This window comes from Herpailurus yagouaroundi, unplaced genomic scaffold (assembly GCF_014898765.1).
Source record: "Herpailurus yagouaroundi ecotype Mexico unplaced genomic scaffold, PumYag 188, whole genome shotgun sequence".
Classification (NCBI taxonomy): domain Eukaryota; kingdom Metazoa; phylum Chordata; class Mammalia; order Carnivora; family Felidae; genus Herpailurus; species Herpailurus yagouaroundi.
The window spans coordinates 26,389,993-26,407,954 of NW_024412419.1; the positions used below are offsets into that span (position 1 = coordinate 26,389,993).

At 36.2% G+C, this 17,962-nt stretch overlaps 1 protein-coding gene across 4 annotated transcripts in view; it reads left to right on the top strand.

Annotated features, from left to right (window-relative positions):
- SPAST (spastin) overlaps window positions 1-17,962 on the top strand; it is a 51,982-nt gene that overhangs the window by 9,031 nt on the left and 24,989 nt on the right. The window contains exons 2-4 of one of the 4 annotated variants that reach the window (XM_040496450.1): window positions 7,409-7,495; window positions 9,426-9,509; window positions 15,806-15,901. In XM_040496450.1, the coding sequence (XP_040352384.1) occupies window positions 7,409-7,495; window positions 9,426-9,509; window positions 15,806-15,901 (267 nt within the window). The remainder of the gene's footprint in view (window positions 1-7,408; window positions 7,496-9,425; window positions 9,510-15,805; window positions 15,902-17,962) is intronic. The other 3 variants (XM_040496451.1, XM_040496454.1, XM_040496453.1) reach the window with 3 other exon arrangements.

Sequence of the window (17,962 nt, forward strand, 5' to 3'; positions counted from 1 at the left end):
TAATGAATTTTCAAAGTGAACATAGCAGTCTGAAACCACACCAGGTTAAGAAATAGAATATTACTGGTGCACCTGGGCAGCTCAGTCAGTTGAGTGTCTGACTTCAGTGCAGGTCATGATCTTGTTATTCATGGGTTCAAGCCCCATGTGGGGCTCTGTGCTGACAGCTCAGAACCTGGAGCCTGCTTCGGATTCTGTGTCTCCTTCTCTCTCTCTCTCTCTCTCTCTCTCTCTCTCTCTCTCTCTCTCGGATTCTGTGTCTCCTTCTCTCTCTCTCTCTCTCTCTCTGCGCCCCTCTTCCACTTGCTCTCTCTCTCTCTCTCTCAAAAATAAATAAAAACATTAAAAAAAATAGAATATTACTTCAAAAAGCCTGCCTTTGTCATGCTTTCTTCCATCTTCCACGTGCTCCTTTTCCCCATCTTTTGTGAAGGTATCTACAAATCCTAACTCTAACACTGTAGATCAGTTTTTCCTCATCTTGAGCTTTACAATGAAATCAATAAATGCTTGTCAATTATTCTGTGATGTTGCACATGGCAGCAGTTTTGTTCATTTTCATTGCTGTATACCAAGGGATAGCAAATTGCTTGTAATGGGCCATTTAGTAATTTTTTAAAGTTTATTCATTTTGAGAGAATGTGCACGTGCAGGGGGTGGGGTGGGGGGAGAGGCAGAGAGAGAGGGTGAGAGAGAATCCTAAGCAAGCTCTGTGCTAATGCTGGGCTCAATCTAATGAACCATGAGATCATGACCTGAGCTGAAATCAGGAGTCAGACACTTAACCAACTGAGGCACCCAGGTGCCCCAGTAATTTTTTTTATTGTGGTAAAGCATAGATAACATAAAATTTGCTGTTTTAATCATTTTAAGTATACAATTCAGTGGCATTCAATACATTCCCAGTGTTGTGCAACCATCACTACTATCCATTTCTAGAACTTTTTATCAATCCAGACAGAAACTCTGTACCTATTAAATAATAACTCTCCACCTATATTCCCTTCTCCATTCTCCCCTTTCCTCCGTCCCTGGTAATTTCTGTCCTACTTTCTGTTTGTATGAATTTGCCTATTCCAGGTACCTTATGTAAATGGAATCATACGGTATTTTTTGTGTGTCTGACTTGCCTCACTTAACATAATGTTTTCAGGGTTCATTAGCTATGTTGTAGTATGTATCAGATTTCATTCGTTTTTTTAAATTAATATATTTATTTTAGAGAGCGAGAGCAAGCAGGGCAGGGTCAGAGAGAGTGAGAGCAAGAGCACGAGAGAGAGAGAGAGAGAAAGAGAGAGAGAGAGAATCCCAAGCAGGCTCCCCATTGCCAGTGCAGAACCCGAAGTGGGGCTCAAACCCACGAACCATTACATCATGACATGAGCTGAAATCAAGAGTTGGACTCTTAACTGACTGAGCCACCCAGGCGTCCCAGATTTCATTCCTTTTAAAGGCTGCCTAATATTCCATTTTATATATATACACACACACACACACACACACACACCACATTTTGTTTAACTATTTGTCTTTTGATGGACATTTGGGTTGTTTCCATCTATTGTGAATAATACTACTATGGACATGAATATACAGGTATCTGTTTGCTTCCCTGCTTTGGGTATTTTTGAGTATCTGCGTAGGAGTAGAATTGCTGGATCATATGGTAATTCTGTGTTTAATTTTTTGAGGGACTTTTCCACATCAGTTGTACCATTTGTATGTTGCTACTACCAGTGGGCAAGGGTTTCTAATTTCTCAACATTGGTTAGTTTCAGGGTTTTTTATTTGTTTTTTATTTTTTTTTTTTAAATTTTTTTTTCAACATTTATTTATTTTTGGGACAGAGAGAGACAGAGCATGAACGGGGGAGGGGCAGAGAGAGAGGGAGACACAGAACTGGAAACAGGCTCCAGGCTCTGAGCCATCAGCCCAGAGCCCGACGCGGGGCTCGAACTCACGGAGTGCGAGATCGTGACCTGGCTGAAGTCAGACGCCCAACCGACTGCGCCACCCAGGCGCCCCAATTTCAGGGTTTTTTAAATAATAGTCTTCCTAATGGATGTGAAACAATGCCTCATCATGGTTTTGATTTGCATTCCCTAATTTCTGATGTTGAGCATTTTTTCATTTGCTTATTGGTTATTTCTATATCTACTTTGAAAATGTCTTTTTATGTCCTTTGTCAGTTTTTATGTTGGGTTTGATTTTTTGTTGTTGAATTTATTAAATATTTAGTAAATATTTTAAGTTGTCACAGCTACTCAAAATTCTCATATAGTAGGTGTGATCCAGTAAAGTTTTATGTACTAAAACAGGTAGTTGACAATATTTGACCTTTGGGTCGCTGCCATAGATTATGTAGTTTGCTTGTAGTTAAAATTATTAGCTAATAATTTCAACTACAACAGTGAATGTAAGTTTCTGCCGCCCCACTCTTCTCTTGACTTGGTCCAGTTTGGTTGGTTGAGTTTGAGTATTACTTGGGTTTATATAGTTAAGAACAATGTATAAAGGAAACTAAGAACTGTATTGAGGGCCTTTTCTGTGCTAGAGACCATTGGAAGCTTTAGTTTTTCTGCCACAGTTTAGTCAAAAGGGTGATCAGTGGACGGTAAGGGCTGTAGTTTCCCTTACTTTCAGGGTAAAGGTAGTGAAGTGATTTAAGTATGGTTTCTAGCCATTGTGCAGGCTGGTCTAGTTCTTAACTCTTCAGTAATGCAGGGTCCCAACCAAAATCTTGGAAGTTTTGCCACTATTTTTTCTGGACATGTCCTGGAATTTGCATTTTGTCAGTTTAGCTCTATGAGTCTGCTGAAAGCTCTGCTTGGTTTCTTGGCCACTTTTGCTTTCAGAATTGGCAGTTGCTTCAGGTAGAAAAGTGCTCCAAATGCTAGACCCACCTCTGTTGGCTTTTTTCCTTTCTATATTTTAGTAATTTTTGTAATTTTAGTAATTCATCCTAATGAATATGAAATGGTACCTTTACAAATTTTGATACTTTTCACTGTTTTGAAAACTCTTTGATCCCTTTAAACAGATGTTTTAAAAATATTTTTCTAATTTTTGTATTTTAATCTTGTAATGAAGATTGTAGTTCAGGTGTAATATTCTAAGCCACAACGAATATACTTCCACATAAATGTTGAGAGTGTTGCACTTTTTAAGAGTCAGATTTATTGAGGTATAATTTACATACAGTAAAATTGAACTCTTTTAAGAGTGTGTAGTTAAGTATTTACAAAGAGTTGGGTAACCATAACAACAACATATACTGAATGTTTTATCATTCCAAAAGCTACTTTGTGCCCCTTTGTAATCAGTCCCCTTGCCTTTCGATTAGCCCCTGGTAGTCACAGATCTGATCTGTCCCTATAGTTTTGTCTTCACTGAGTGTCATTTAAATGGATTCATACAGTCTGTAACCTTTTGTGTCTAGCTTCTTTCGTTTGGCATGTTTTTGAGATTCATCCACATTCCTACATTTACCAGCAGTTTGTTCCTTTTTACTGCTGGATAATATTCTACATATGGATGTACCACATTTTGTTAATCCATTCACTAAATGATGGACATCTAGATTGTTTCCAGTTTTTAGCTCTTAGGAATAAAGCTGTTGTTATAAGCATTCATGTACTGGTCTTTAACGTTTTCATTTCATTTCTTTGGGTAAATACAAAGAAGAAGGGATTGCTGGGTCATGTGGTAAACATGTGTACGTTAATATCATAAGCTATCAGACTTTCTCCCAAAGTGGCTGTATTTTGTATTCACCCTTCCAAGTATATGTGAGGTCCATTTTTATTTTGTCTTATAATTTTAAGTGCTTTAAAAAATTTGGGGGGGGTATAGTCGATGTATTGGAATTGTTTTCCATTCTAAATTAGGTGGGATCTTGTGATTTTAATTTGTAATTACCTAAAAGCTAATAATGTTGAACATCTTTTCTTGTACTTCTTTGCGAGTTACGTCTGTCTTTGATAAAGTATACATTATTTGATCTTTTGCCCACTATATTTTAATGAGGATAATTTTTTTTATCGTTGTAAGAGTTCTTTATGTATTCTGGTTACATGTCTTTTTTTAGACATAGTGGTTTGCAAATATTTTCTCCCATTCAATTTGGGGCTTGTGTTTTCATTATCTAACTCTGTCTTTTAAGGAGCAGGAGCTTTTAATTTTTTTTTTTTAATTTTTTTTTTCAACGTTTATTTATTTTTGGGACAGAGAGAGACAGAGCATGAACGGGGGAGGGGCAGAGAGAGAGGGAGACACAGAATTGGAAACAGGCTCCAGGCTCTGAGCCATCAGCCCAGAGCCTGACGCGGGGCTCGAACTCACGGACCGTGAGATCGTGACCTGGCTGAAGTCGGACACTTAACCGACTGTGCCACCCAGGCGCCCGTTTTTTTTTTTTTGTTTTGTTTTGTTTTTTTTAAAGTAGGCTTCGTGCTCCACACAGAGTCCAGCATAGGACTTGAACTCACAACCGTGAGTTCAAGGCCTGAGCTGAGATAAAGAGTTGGACGCTTAACTGACTGAGCCACCCTGGTGCCCCAGCTTTTAATTTTAATGCAATCTAGTTTATCAGGTTTTTTTCTCTTAAGGTTTGTGATTTTTATCTTCTAAATCTCTGCCTAAGCCACAATCACAAAGAATTTTGTCTGTTTTCTTCTATCAATTAAATAGTTTTAGGTTTTACATTTAGGTCTGTGATCCATTTCAAGTTAATTTTTTCTATGTTGTATGAAGGTTTCTTTTTTATATGGAGGGCTGTTATTCTAGCATCATTTTTTTGAATAGGCTGTTCTTTCTTTATTGACTTACCTTGTCATCTTTGTCAAAGTCAATCCATGTTATGTGTGTGGGTCTATTTCTGGACTTTCTCTTCTGTTCTACTGACCTATATATCTATCCTTTCTCCAGTAGTCTTGTACTTATAAGTCTTGTAATAATTATTTATGCATTTTCTACTATCATACTGACTTAGAGATTCAATTAATATAGCAAATCAACTACCTCGTATCAAAAAATGTTAGGTAATTGAGTATTGAGCATGTGAATTTATCTGTAATCAGTCATTTCATTTGCAGATAGTAATATACTCAGCCTCCTTAAAACATTTATTTGGATGTTGCCAGTGGTAAGTGTCACACACTGCTATTAGGAGTGGAAATTGGTGCAAGCACTCTCAGAAAGTAGTTTGTTGATTTCTGGTGGATGGAAATGAACTGAACTATGACTCATTAATTCTACCCCTTAAACATACCCTAGAGAAATTGGCACATATACATACAAGGACAGGTACAAGGATGTTTATTGCAGCATTATTTGAAATACTGAGACACTGGAAATAAGCTAAATATATTTTAATAGAAAAATAGTCGAATAAATTATAGGATGATAAAGGATACTATATAGAGAGGCACCTGGGTGGCTCAGTCGGTTGAGCATCTGACTTCAGCTCAGGTCATGATCTCACAGCTTGTGAGTTTGAGCCCCACTTCGGGCTCTGTGCTGACAGCTCAGAGCCTGGAGCCTGCTTCGGATTCTGTGTCCCTCTCTCACTCTGACCCTCCCCCCACTTATGCTCTGTCTCTGTCTCTCTCTCTCAAGAATAAATAAACATTAAAAAAAATTTTTTTTTAAGAATACTATATAGAAGTCAAAATGAATGAAGTAGATCTCTATATGGCAACATAGAACTCAAAAGCGATGTAAAATTTTTAAATGGTAGAAATAAAATAGGTACAATAGAAAAACTTGTACTAGAAAGATACTCACTGAATATATTATAGTGGTTTCTAGAAAGGAAAGGAGCTTGGAAATGGGAAGAGGCACAAAAAAGGAACTTCTTTTGTATCTATTATTGTAATTTATGAAAAAAAAATGTTTAAGCAAATGTGACATTGTTATCATTTCCCACCACTCAGAATGCAAATGCTATTTTACTGTTTTCTATATTTCCCTCCCTTTTTTTCAAATTAAAAAACCAAAAGTACATGTAAATAGGTTTTTTTATTAAAAAAATAGGAAGGTCAGCATCCAAATAATTTGAATTGGATGGTAAGAAATTTGAATTGAATTGGTATGTAAGAAATTATTTTTTTTAACTTTATTTTGAGAGTGAGTGGGGAGGGGCACAGAGAGAGGGAGAAAGAGAGAATTCCAAGCAGTTCCACGTTGTCAGCATGGAGACCCATGTGGGGCTCGAACTTATGAACGATGAGATCATGACCTTAGCCTAAACCAAGAGTTGGATGCTTAACTGACTGAGCCACCCACCCTTATAACAAATGCTTAATAATTTCTTCATGTGTCATTATTCTGGCCTAGAAGCTGTGTGAAATACTAGTGGCACTACAATTAGTAAGAAATTACCCCATCCCAGGGGTTGAATCTAGATAGTGATTTATTTGGGGGATGATGGAAGGAGTAGGTGGTACACATTCATAAGAGGACAGCATTACTTAGTTGTGTGTGGTGCTTCTGATAAGACTACTTCATCTTTGTTAATCAAGGGAGTCATGATATTTTACTGGCTTTGAAATTTCAGATAATATTAAGGAATGACATGGGAACTGTTGTTTGATTAAATGGGGACATAAGTTGGGAAAAAAGAAAAACTTAGTGCTGATAGATGATTTCCACCTTTACTGTATCTCTGTGCCACTTTTCAGATTCTAAAGACTAAGAAATTAATTTTCAAAAACAATGAGATTTGTATGTGGTTGTTACCACTTTACATACATACACTTTATAGAAATATTCTACATACATATTGATTATGCTGAATTTTTAGGTGTTTTTTAGGCTTAACTTGGATCAAGAATTAATGTTGTAAACCAGTCATTTGTTTGAAAGAAAATAGACATTTACTAAATGCCACACTTGTAATCTCACGTATCAGTTCTCATGATGCAATCATTTTTAAAATAAAAGCTAACTCCAAAAAGGAGGCACCCAACAATGAACAAATTACATCCGATTTGAATACAGTTGGGTTGGTTAAATAGTGCTTTTTTCCCCCATTATTGAAATCAGGTTTATGTTTTCTAACTGTATGTATTTTCAATACCATTATTTAAAATAAATTCTCCCTAATTAAAATTTCTTTCCATAGTACAGCATTTCAGTGGTTACAAGCATCAATACCATGAGATGATAAACAAAGGACTCAACCCTAAAATTTTGAGAAATACTGATGTCTATACCTCCCCTTTGGGAAATGTATACACATTAGGATGCTAAAGGTACCAAGAAGTCATATAGTAATATTCCTCAGATTTATTTGATCACAGTCCTCTTTGTCATATATCATCTAATAACAGCATGATTTGGGAAATGTTTAGTATATTCTAGTATGTAATGCCTCGTATATATACAAATAATTATTTCTGTTTTAAAGCAGGACAAAAGGAGCAAGCTGTGGAATGGTATAAGAAAGGTATTGAAGAACTAGAAAAAGGAATAGCTGTCATAGTTACAGGACAAGGTAAGATTTTATTTACATTTGTTTGGTAGCCATCCCAAATAATATTCATGTGATTGCCGTGATTTCAGATCCAGCTACTTCCTGAAAGTATTTGACAGATTTTTAAGTGTTATTATTAATGTGTATAGACTTAGAGTTAATGCTTTATTACCTATGTTCAAACTTGATTACCTATAGCATTCTGACAAAAACCAGGATATTACTTGTGTCCTCCTTGGACCCACTGTTGGAGATGTTTTAGCCTCATTTTTAGCTCTGTTTTGAAACTGGTCCTTCCCTCATTGTCAAGGCAGGAAGGAGTGGTTTAATCAGACTCCCTTTTGTGTTTAAGGGTAATGCTTGACTGCATGTTAGAATATGAGCTGTAAATGTCTTACTTTGATGTACACTTGGCATTTTAAAACCAAAGCAGTTATTTTTCATCTTTACTTTCCTATCACCTAAAATTAAAAACTATAGTCTAATATTATCTTTATATAGGCTGCATTTATTTTACACTGTGCTGTGTGCCCAGGCATCAGTGTGTGTGCTTCATGTGTGTTATCTCTTAATTTTCACCACAACCCCACACTCTGAGGCTGCTGCTATTATCCTTACTTTTTACATAAATAACCTTAAGTACCAAGAAGTTTAGTAACTTGCCTAAGGTCTCATAGCTAGCAAGTGGTAGGTAGAGTCAAGATTTGAACCCAGGCAATCTGACTTCAGAGCCTGAATTCTAAAATACTATGCTGTGACTATTGTGCAGTATGTGGGCATCACTATTAAATAAGTAAAATATTTTAGTTATCATAGATAAAATAAATTCAGAAGGAAAAATTATATAGGATGAGAATCTTAGCCTTATGGATCAGTCCACCCAGGGATATTTGTTATCTGGTTGGCTGATATCTACTACTTACATCATCTCATCCCCAGTAATTGCAACATGTCTAATGTCTGCCAGGTTTTTTTTCTTTGCCCTTTTTGACTACTTCTCTAGCTACTGGTGTCCTATAGAAAAGAGAGCAGAATAGAACAAGTATATATGGGAGGTTAGGCCTTTGAGACTTTTCATGAGTTTATGAGCATGACTTTATGAATTATGTACAGAATGTATTTGCTCTTCCTTGTCAATTGTGTAGAAGAAGAGCTAGAAGAAAATAAATTATAAGAAAAATGGTACTTCACTGAATCGAAAATGCCTTTGATTATACCACTAAGAGAAAAAACAGTGTCAGTTAAAATGACACATTCTCTTCTTATCATCACTTTGAATTTGACTTTTACCTTATTGAATGTACTGTCTTCATCCTATTTAGACAAAGCTATAACAGCAATATTAACATCAATGACCAAATTTGTTCACGCACAGGCAATGACAAACTGTGGCATGACAGCAGCCTGGCTGATAGCTTTAGTAAGTTGGTACTGGTTGTAAAACCCATCTCAGTTTGAAAGATTTTTAAATGTAGGGGAAAAGATATGCTTCAAAATCCATGAAATAACACATGAAATCCATGAAATACAACAGTAGATCTGAAACCATCAAAAGGAATGTAACTGATTTTTTAAAGATACTCTTTTCATTATAAAGACTATGACTCCCCATGAGATTAGTTGGGATAATATGTTATCTTTTTTTTTTTCAAGTTTATTTACATATTTTGAGAGAGAGAGAGAGTGAGTGAGTGAGCAAGACCAGGGGAGAGGCAGAGAGAGAGAGAGAGAGAGAGAATGAGAGTGTGAGAGAGTCCCAAGCAGGCTCCGTGGTGTGGAGCCCGATGTGGGGCTCGAACCCATGAACTGTGAGATCATGATCTGAGCTGAAACCAAGAGTCAGACACTTAACCAACTGAGCCACTCAGGTGCCCCGATAATATTTTATCTTGAAGTAATATTAGTAGGGAAATGTAGATGTTTTCACTTTTTTTCCTCTTTGTTCTTTCAGGTGAACAGTGTGAAAGAGCTAGACGCCTTCAAGCTAAAATGATGACTAATTTGGTTATGGCCAAGGACCGTTTACAACTTCTAGGTATCACTTAATGAATTGTATAAGTGGAATGAGATGTATTTGAAATGTGTGTTCAGTGAAACTTTAAAATTAGATGGAAATAGATCAATCTTAAAAATGTGTTCTAGGCTTTTCTTATAACTTAAAGAAAATTTCTAACATATACAAAATAGAAGAGTATAATGAATTAATTATCCATCATTCAGCTCTAATAGTTATCAACTCCTAATCAGTCTTGATGTATCTATATTCAAGGGCTGGCAAATTACAGCCCATGGGCTAAACCCAGTTCACTACCTATTTTTGTAAGATGGCACACAGCTACTCATTCCTGTAGATACTGTCTGGATGCTTTTATGCTACAGTGACAGTGCAGTAGTTGATATAGAGATCATAAAGCTCTCAAAGCCTTTTGATATATAGCTTTTTAAAATATATTAATATTTACTATCTGGCTTCTTACAGAAAAAGTTTGCCAACTCCAGTGTGTGTGAATGTGTACATATACATATACATATGTGTGTGTGTGTGTGTGTGTGTGTATATATATGTACAGAATTTGTTTCAACATAATATGAAGGGGGGAAGTGGGTAGCATATATACCCACTTTCCCCCCTTCATATTATGTTGAAACAAATTCTTGACATTTTTTAAATTCATTTATAAATATTTCCTATTGTATTTCTAAAAATGCCTTAAAAATAAAATTATCAAATGCCGTTATCACATCTAAAAAATAACCAATATTTCTTTTAATATTAACAAAAAAATCATAGCCAAATAAATGATTAGTGTCCAAATAGAATTTATATATAATATATAATATAATGTAATATAATGCATAATATAATGTTTAGTTAGTATCTCATAATTGAATAACTTAGTATTTTTCTGGTAATTTTTTGAATCAGGATCTCCAGAAGATTCATATGATATGCCTCTTTTAATATCCAAGTTCATCTGATAGGTGGTTTGTCAGTACTTCTGGCATTTTGTGATAGTAGTAGCAATTGATGACTGATGCTTAGTGATAGAATTCTGTCATTCTTTCTGCATTTATCAGTTTGAATAGGTCTATAAAGAGAAACTTTTCATCTTCTCTTTGAAGGTATAGATTTTAAACTTATTTTTTTAAGGTAAATCTACCCCTAAAACAAAGTGGAACTAAAATCCATCCTTCTTGGGTGATTCTGTACCATAACTTGTTTTGATAGAAGTATATATTTGGTAAACAGATAGACCTTATATATTTATTACTCTGTGATTTATGGTAAGTTATTTAGCATGTTTGAGCCTTTTTCATCTCATTTATAATATGCTAATAGATAATACTTATCTCACTATATTTGTGACAGTCACAGAGACCATAGTAAGTACTCAAAAACGCTGGTTTTTATTCACCTCCTTATCTATCTGTAATCACCACCTTGCTTTTGTGGAAAAATGTATTTACACATGCATATGTAAATATTTCATTCTTTCATTCATTCTTATATGACCCATTGTGTTGGTAAATTTTTTGCCCCAAGTGATGAAAAAGAAGCCTTTAATGTTTTCAGGTAATTAACAAGGCAATGTTCGTGTCTATGGCTGACAGACTTTGTCTTCTTACTTCCTATATGAAGATCACTAGTGTATCAAGTAAAATTAAATACAATATCAAAGGTTATTGTAGTAAAATAATTAATTGTTCTAGTTGGTATTTTCTATGTTTTAGCTATAATGCCTTTCACTATATGTACAAATTATCATATCTATAATGCAGATTAAGTTTAATTATGGCACATTTAGTAGCATGTTTCTAATTGAGTAATTAGGAGTTGGTTGATTTATCTTTTGAAGATGTGATATGATGAATTATTGGAAGCATCTCATCTATTACAGACTTGTCTTTTAATGTGGCTTTGTAATTTCTTATTTGTGCTAGGATGAAAAGAGAATCTATAACAAGCTAGGCATTAAAAGAATTAATGTTTTGGATGTCATTGTCTATTGTCATCCTCAAAAGTGCTCTTTGCCCGTTCATGCAAGAGGTTCCTTTAAAAAAGAAGAGGTGGAATAGAGGCCTCAACATATTCCTGTCTTCTGAGATCTCAAAGTCTAGGACTGTATCTACCAAAGACAGTAAAAAAGAGTTGTGCACACGTGCATAGTAGAGCATATTTATATACTACGTATTGAATGAGAAATGGAACTTTTCAGAGGTGGAATGCCCAGTAGTTACCTAATTAGGATGGAGAATCATACTAAGAGTTCTGCCTACAGATTGGTTAGAGAGGATGCAGACTGTCTGATAAAATGGGAAGAGTTCATATATATTAGATTCAAGTTAGTAAGCCTTCAAGCAAAGCTTAACCATAAATAAATAATTTTGGCATACCTGGAGGTTACCCTTTTGTAAAAAAAATAAATAGCTTCATTCAACATCCACTTATTAAATCTTTACTCTGTACCAGGTACAGTGCCAATGATATTAACTGAATTTATTTAGTAATTCAGCAAAAATTTTTTAATGTTTATTTTTGTGAGAGAGAGAGAGACAGACAGACAGACTGTGAGCAGGGGAGGGGCAGAGAGAGAGGGAGACATAGAATCCAAACTAGGCTCCAGGCTCTGAGCTGTCAGCACAGAGCCCAATGTGGGGCTTAAACTCACGAGTCATGAGATCATGACCTGATCCAAAGTCGGACACTTAACCAACTGAGCCACCCAGGTACCCCTCGAATGTTTGTTTTTTTTAAGTTTATTTATTTTGAGGGAGAGAGTGCACAAGTGGGGGAGGACAGAGAGAGAGAGAATCCCAAGCAGGCTCTGCAGTGTCAGCGTGGAGCCACACATGGGGCTCGATTCACAAATCCCGAGATCATGACCTGAGCTGAACTCAGACGCTTAACCAACTGAGCCAACTAGGTGCCCCTCATCAAATAGTTTTTGGGTGATTACCATGTTCTACATATAAATGTTAGGGTATCCTTCATAGAGTTTTTATTCCAGCAGGGGGAAGACTGACAGTAGGGAATAAACATAAAAAAGAATTAAGTTATACAGTATGTTGGAAGATGATAAATATATGGAAAAAAAAATAAAACATAGTAATGGGGATTAGGAGTGGATGGGAGGTGGTTTGAGCTTTTAGTTTTAAATAGGATGGTTAGATACACCTCTTTGAAAAGATGACAGGAGTTAGCCATGCAGGTCTCATGCAGGGAGAAGAATGGTCCAGAGAGAAGAGCTGATGTAAAACCTTAAGAAAACATACCTGGTGTGTCTGATAAGAAGCAAAGAGGCCAGTGTGCCCCAGCCAGGAGAGTATGGTAGAGAGGAGGTAAGAGAACTGATGGGGCAGGGAGGTTCATCCTAACAAGCAGGGCCTTATAGGCCACCATAAAGATTTGAACTTTTGCCATCTCTGAAAAAAGGAGCAGTTACAGGATTTTTAGGAAAGGAATGACATAATCTGACTTATATTTTTTTAAATGTTTATTTTTGAGAGAGAAAGAGAGACAGAGTGTGAGCAGGGGAGGGGCAGAGAGAGAGGGAGACCCAGAATCTAAGCAGGCTCCAGGCCCTGAGCTTTCAGCACAGAGCCCAGTACAGGGCTTGAACCCACAAACCGTGAGATCATGACCTGAGCTGAAGTCAGATGCTTAACTGACTGAGCCACCCAGTCACCTCTCTGACTTAAATTTTGAAAAGATCACCTTGCTAATAGGCTCCAAGGGTAGAGCCAGGGAGAACAAGTTGGATCACTATTGAATTGTAGTAAGCTAGGAGAAAAAATGATGGAGGCTTGGACCAGCATAATATGAGGAGAAATTGTAACAAGTGGTAGGATTATAATTATATATGAAGGTTGACCAGATAGATATACTGGCATATTGGATATAATGTTCCTCTCCCTAAGGCTCTCATGATATATTGGGTGAGGCAGATACATAAATAGATGAATTGTCATTACTGCTGGACGAGGTGTACAAATATTTTATAGGGGTGGAAAAATAGGTGTCTGAGAAATATTCCTGGAAGAAGTGAAACCTAAAGGGGAGATTAAAAAAGATGAAGCTTTCTTTTTTAAATTACTTTTATTTCTTTTTTAAGTTTATTTATTTTGAGAGAAAGAGTACGAGCAGGGGAGAGGGAGAGGGAGGCGGAGGGAGAGAGAGAGGGAGAGGGAGGGAGAGAGAATCCCAAGCAGGCTCTGCACTGTCAGCACAGAGCCTGAGAGCCTGATGCAGGGCTCAAACTCACGAACTGTGAGATCATGACCTGAGCCAAAACCAAGAGTCAGACACTTAACTAACTGGGCCACCTAAGTGCCCCAAAAAAGACAAAGCTGTAAAGAATGTTTGGAAGAAAAGACATTTCAGGAAGAAGTAACAGTATGAACAGAGGCTCTCGGTAAGAAATAGCATGGCAAGTAGGGAAGGGTGCTGGAGAAGAAGTGAACATAGGATTACTCCAGTATGAGAGATGCAGGCAGATCATGGAGGGCCTTAATGTTATATACCAAGAGGTTTGATCTCTGGTCTGTGGGCAGTGGGAAGCTGCTAAAGGGTTTTAAACAGAAAAGTTATGTGGTAATATTTTCCTTTTAATAAAGTAGATGACTCAGTTGGTTGTGTGGGAGCCAAGAAGCAAGGTGATGGTTTTATTTTAAATCATTAATGAATCTATACAACCTTAGTGATTCTAAACAGAAACATTAAACTAAGTTTACTTTCTTTAACAAAAATGAATTGGAGCAAGCTCATATTAGCAGTATAGTAGTATTGTGTATATGTGTGTTTCCACACCTATAAATCTAAACCCTACACACCAAAACAACTTCTCTGGCTTTTTATTCCTAGTTATTAGTTATCAAAACCAATGAGTTAGTTACTTTATGTTTAGTATGTAATGAATATATACGTGATCTTCTTGTTACATTTCAGTGAAGGGAGTGTTAATTGATAAAGATATTTACAGGTTTTTTTCTAAGTTATGTCTATTACCAACATAAATGGTTTCTTTCTCAGTGATTTGAAAAGTATTATCATTGAGAAAAATCAGATGACCTATCTGTTAACTAACAACAACAAAAAGCTCCAAGGTATATTGTATCAGCCAGTTCTAGGATACAAAAACAGTTCAGTACTTTGTGCTTTGTGCAGAAAGGGTAGCTGCTATTTAACCTGTCCCAAAGGCATGTGTGGTTGTACCATAAACCAAGCATGGCGCCTGCTTGTCTGACCTTAGAAATGAAAGTTTAGGAGAGTTAGTATATATGTGCTACATTTTTTCGTATATTCATTGAGCTCCTAGTACAGAAGAAAAGAATCAGTATGACAGTTGGGAGTACTGCAACAAAATAATTATGGTAAGAATTGGGCCCCTGTGATGAATAGGGGCACACAGCAGGTTCTTCCTGTATATTATTTTGTTTAATCTTTGAGACCCTCAGAAAACTGAGGCTAAAGTAAGTTCATGCTGGTAAGTAGTGAAGCAGGGTAAACAGGGTCAACTAGTAGTATGGATGACTTGAATGGGGAAATGGTAGTGCATCAGTGATAGGGGCAAGATAGCACAAAATGGTACCCTCCTGGGCTTGAGGTGCTAGACATAGTGACCTGGGTCTTGAGAAGATTTGTCGTTACTTGAAATTGAGGGTAGGGTTGAAACAATCTTTTTTTTTCTTTTTAAAAATGTATTTATTTTTGAGAGAGAGAGAGAGAGAGTGCAAGTGAGAAGGGGAGAGACAGAGAGAGAGGAAGAGAGAGGATCCCAAGCTTGAACCCATGAACCATGAGATCATGACCTGAGCTGAAATCAAGAGTTGTATGCTTAATCGGCTGAGCCACCCCAGGTGCTCCTATACAATCTTTTTTTTTTTTTTTAAATAATATATTTGTGTTGTAAAAAAAATAAAAAATAAAAAAAAATTGTGTTGTAAGTTGCCAGCCATGTTAAAGAAGTGTCTGGAAGATAAAAACAATATTCATTTTTTTGTCTCCAGGCTATTCCCCTACATAATGATGCGGGTATATTAGATACTCAGAAAGTATTTGCTGGTGCTGGTGGTAATATGAAACCTGCTTCAGGTTACAGCACCTATATAAAGCATATTTTGAAAATAACCAGTTGTGAACTTCTGTTGCTATTTTAATGTCTGAGTTTTTACTAATTATATTTTTAAGATAATTTTATATAAATGCCAAAATCCTTCATCTTCTAATACCTTGAATTACTTTTTATTTTCACATGTACATCTTATTTTTTCATTATGTGTTTTTGCTTTTTATTTATTTTGTTCTTTTTTTTACCTGCCTCTGTTGCATAGAGAAGCTGCAACCAGTTTTGCAATTTTCCAAGTCCCAAACGGATGTCTATAATGACAGTACTAACTTGACATGCCGCAATGGACATCTCCAGTCAGGTGGGTTTAGGTTAACTAACATGGAAGATAATAAAGCTTGCATGCAGAGTAGAGTCCTATATAACCTGATAATGTTGATTTGATTTTATAATGGTTTATTTCGTTGGCTTTTGTTTACACAGGGCTGTGTTGAAAATACAGTATCCCTGTCATTCATGGTATATAAATATGTAGCAAATAGGATATAACCATTCTCAACATGCTTTATTTGCTTATTTTGCAACCACCCATTTTTTGAGATTATAAAATATGAAGGTTCATTTTCCTAAGCTATTAAAATATTCTTTTGTTCCTGTTGCATTTTCAGCATTTGTGGTTTTTTTCATGCATACCTGTACCAAGTTTTCATGAAGTGGTGTTTTTTAAGTCAGAAATTTTAATTTCTCTTTGTTAAATATCAATATTAATTGCACATATTTAATTACAGTTTTAATTACTATACATGAACGTTTTAACATAGTACCTTAGGAAAAATTTGAAGCTGAGTTCACATAGTAAGGGGAAACATTAGAATACTATTATTAACTATGGGTTAAATTTGTTTTCCACGAACTTTGGGGTATCAACTCCTACAGAAGCTTACAGCAGATCTTCATTTCCTAAGTTCTCTGACATCTTGGCTAGTTTTATTGGTGACTTTTTCAGCATTAGTTTCATGTACAGGGCTTAAATTTTATGAAAGTAAACATTGCTTTGTTCAATTTGTAGCAGAAAAACCTTAGTTTAGACTATAAGACAACTGTCTTCTTTATTCATACATAATACAAACCTTCAAGACTTGAATTAAGAAGAATTAAGGTAAGTGGACTGGAGACAGTAGGTCATCAAATCTTTTCCCTTCTGGCTTTACTTCTCTCTTATGGAGTTCTCATTTTGGTTTGGTCTTCTAGTACAGAGCCCCTTGTGACTGGCTGTATTCCTTTTCCTCCCTGTACATGATTTAAAAAAATAATATTTAAGGTTTATTTATTTTTGAGAGAGAGAGGCATAGTGCAAGCAGGGGAGGGGCAGAGAGAGAGGGAGACACAGAAGCTGAAGCAGGCTCCAGGCTCCGAGCTGTCAGCACAGAGCCCAATGCAGGGTTTAAACTCACGAACCACAAGATCATGACCGAGCCGAAGTCAGACGCTTAATCAACTGAGCCACCCAGGTGCCCCCTTCCTGTACATGATTTAAAACACCATTTCTAGGGGCGCCTGGGTGGCTCAGTTGGTTAAGCGGCCGACTTCGGCTCAAATCATGATCTCACGATCCATGAGTTCGAGCCCCTTGTCAGGCTCTGTGCTGACAGCTCAGAGCCTGGAGCCTGTTTCAGATTCTGTGTCTCCCTCTCTCTGACCCTCCCCTGTTCATGCTCTGTCTCTCTCTGTCTCAAAAATAAATAAACGTTAAAAAAAAAATTTAAATAAATAAAAAAACACACCATTTCTAATATAGAAATAAATATTTTGCCTGTTTCTCTCAGCCCAGCTATGAAGAGCTGACATTTTCATAAGGAACTTTTTTAAAAACCAAGAAATGTAAGAATTTACCACATATAAATAATTAAGTTTCTAAGATATAAATTTGAGATCCTAATAATCCTCCAATGTAAACAGCAAAATTTTCTAGCCCTGAAGAGCTGGTATGCCTTTCCCTTGTTTTCTTGCTTCTCTTCTACTTCATTTCACATGTGAGATCCCATTGTATTTTTCTGCCATGCAAGAAACCCAAAACAAAACAAAAAAGCAACTTTCTCTTCCTGATACCTATGTTAAAAAATCAAACCATCTTATTTCAAATCCCTAGTGATCAGTTTTTATATTTATTTATTTATTTATTTTTATTTTTTAAGATTTACATCCAAATTCGTTAGCATATAGTGCAACAATGATTTCAGCAGTAGATTCCTTAGTGCCCCTTACCCATTTAGCCCATCCCCCCTCCCATAGTGATCTGTTTTATCCTGTTTTCTTGATGGGGGTATTTACCAAGTGCACAGCTAATTAATGCAGCACTGGTATTTGATACCCATTGAGTCCCAGTCAATGAACTTGCTTACTCAGGCCTATTTTACGAGTG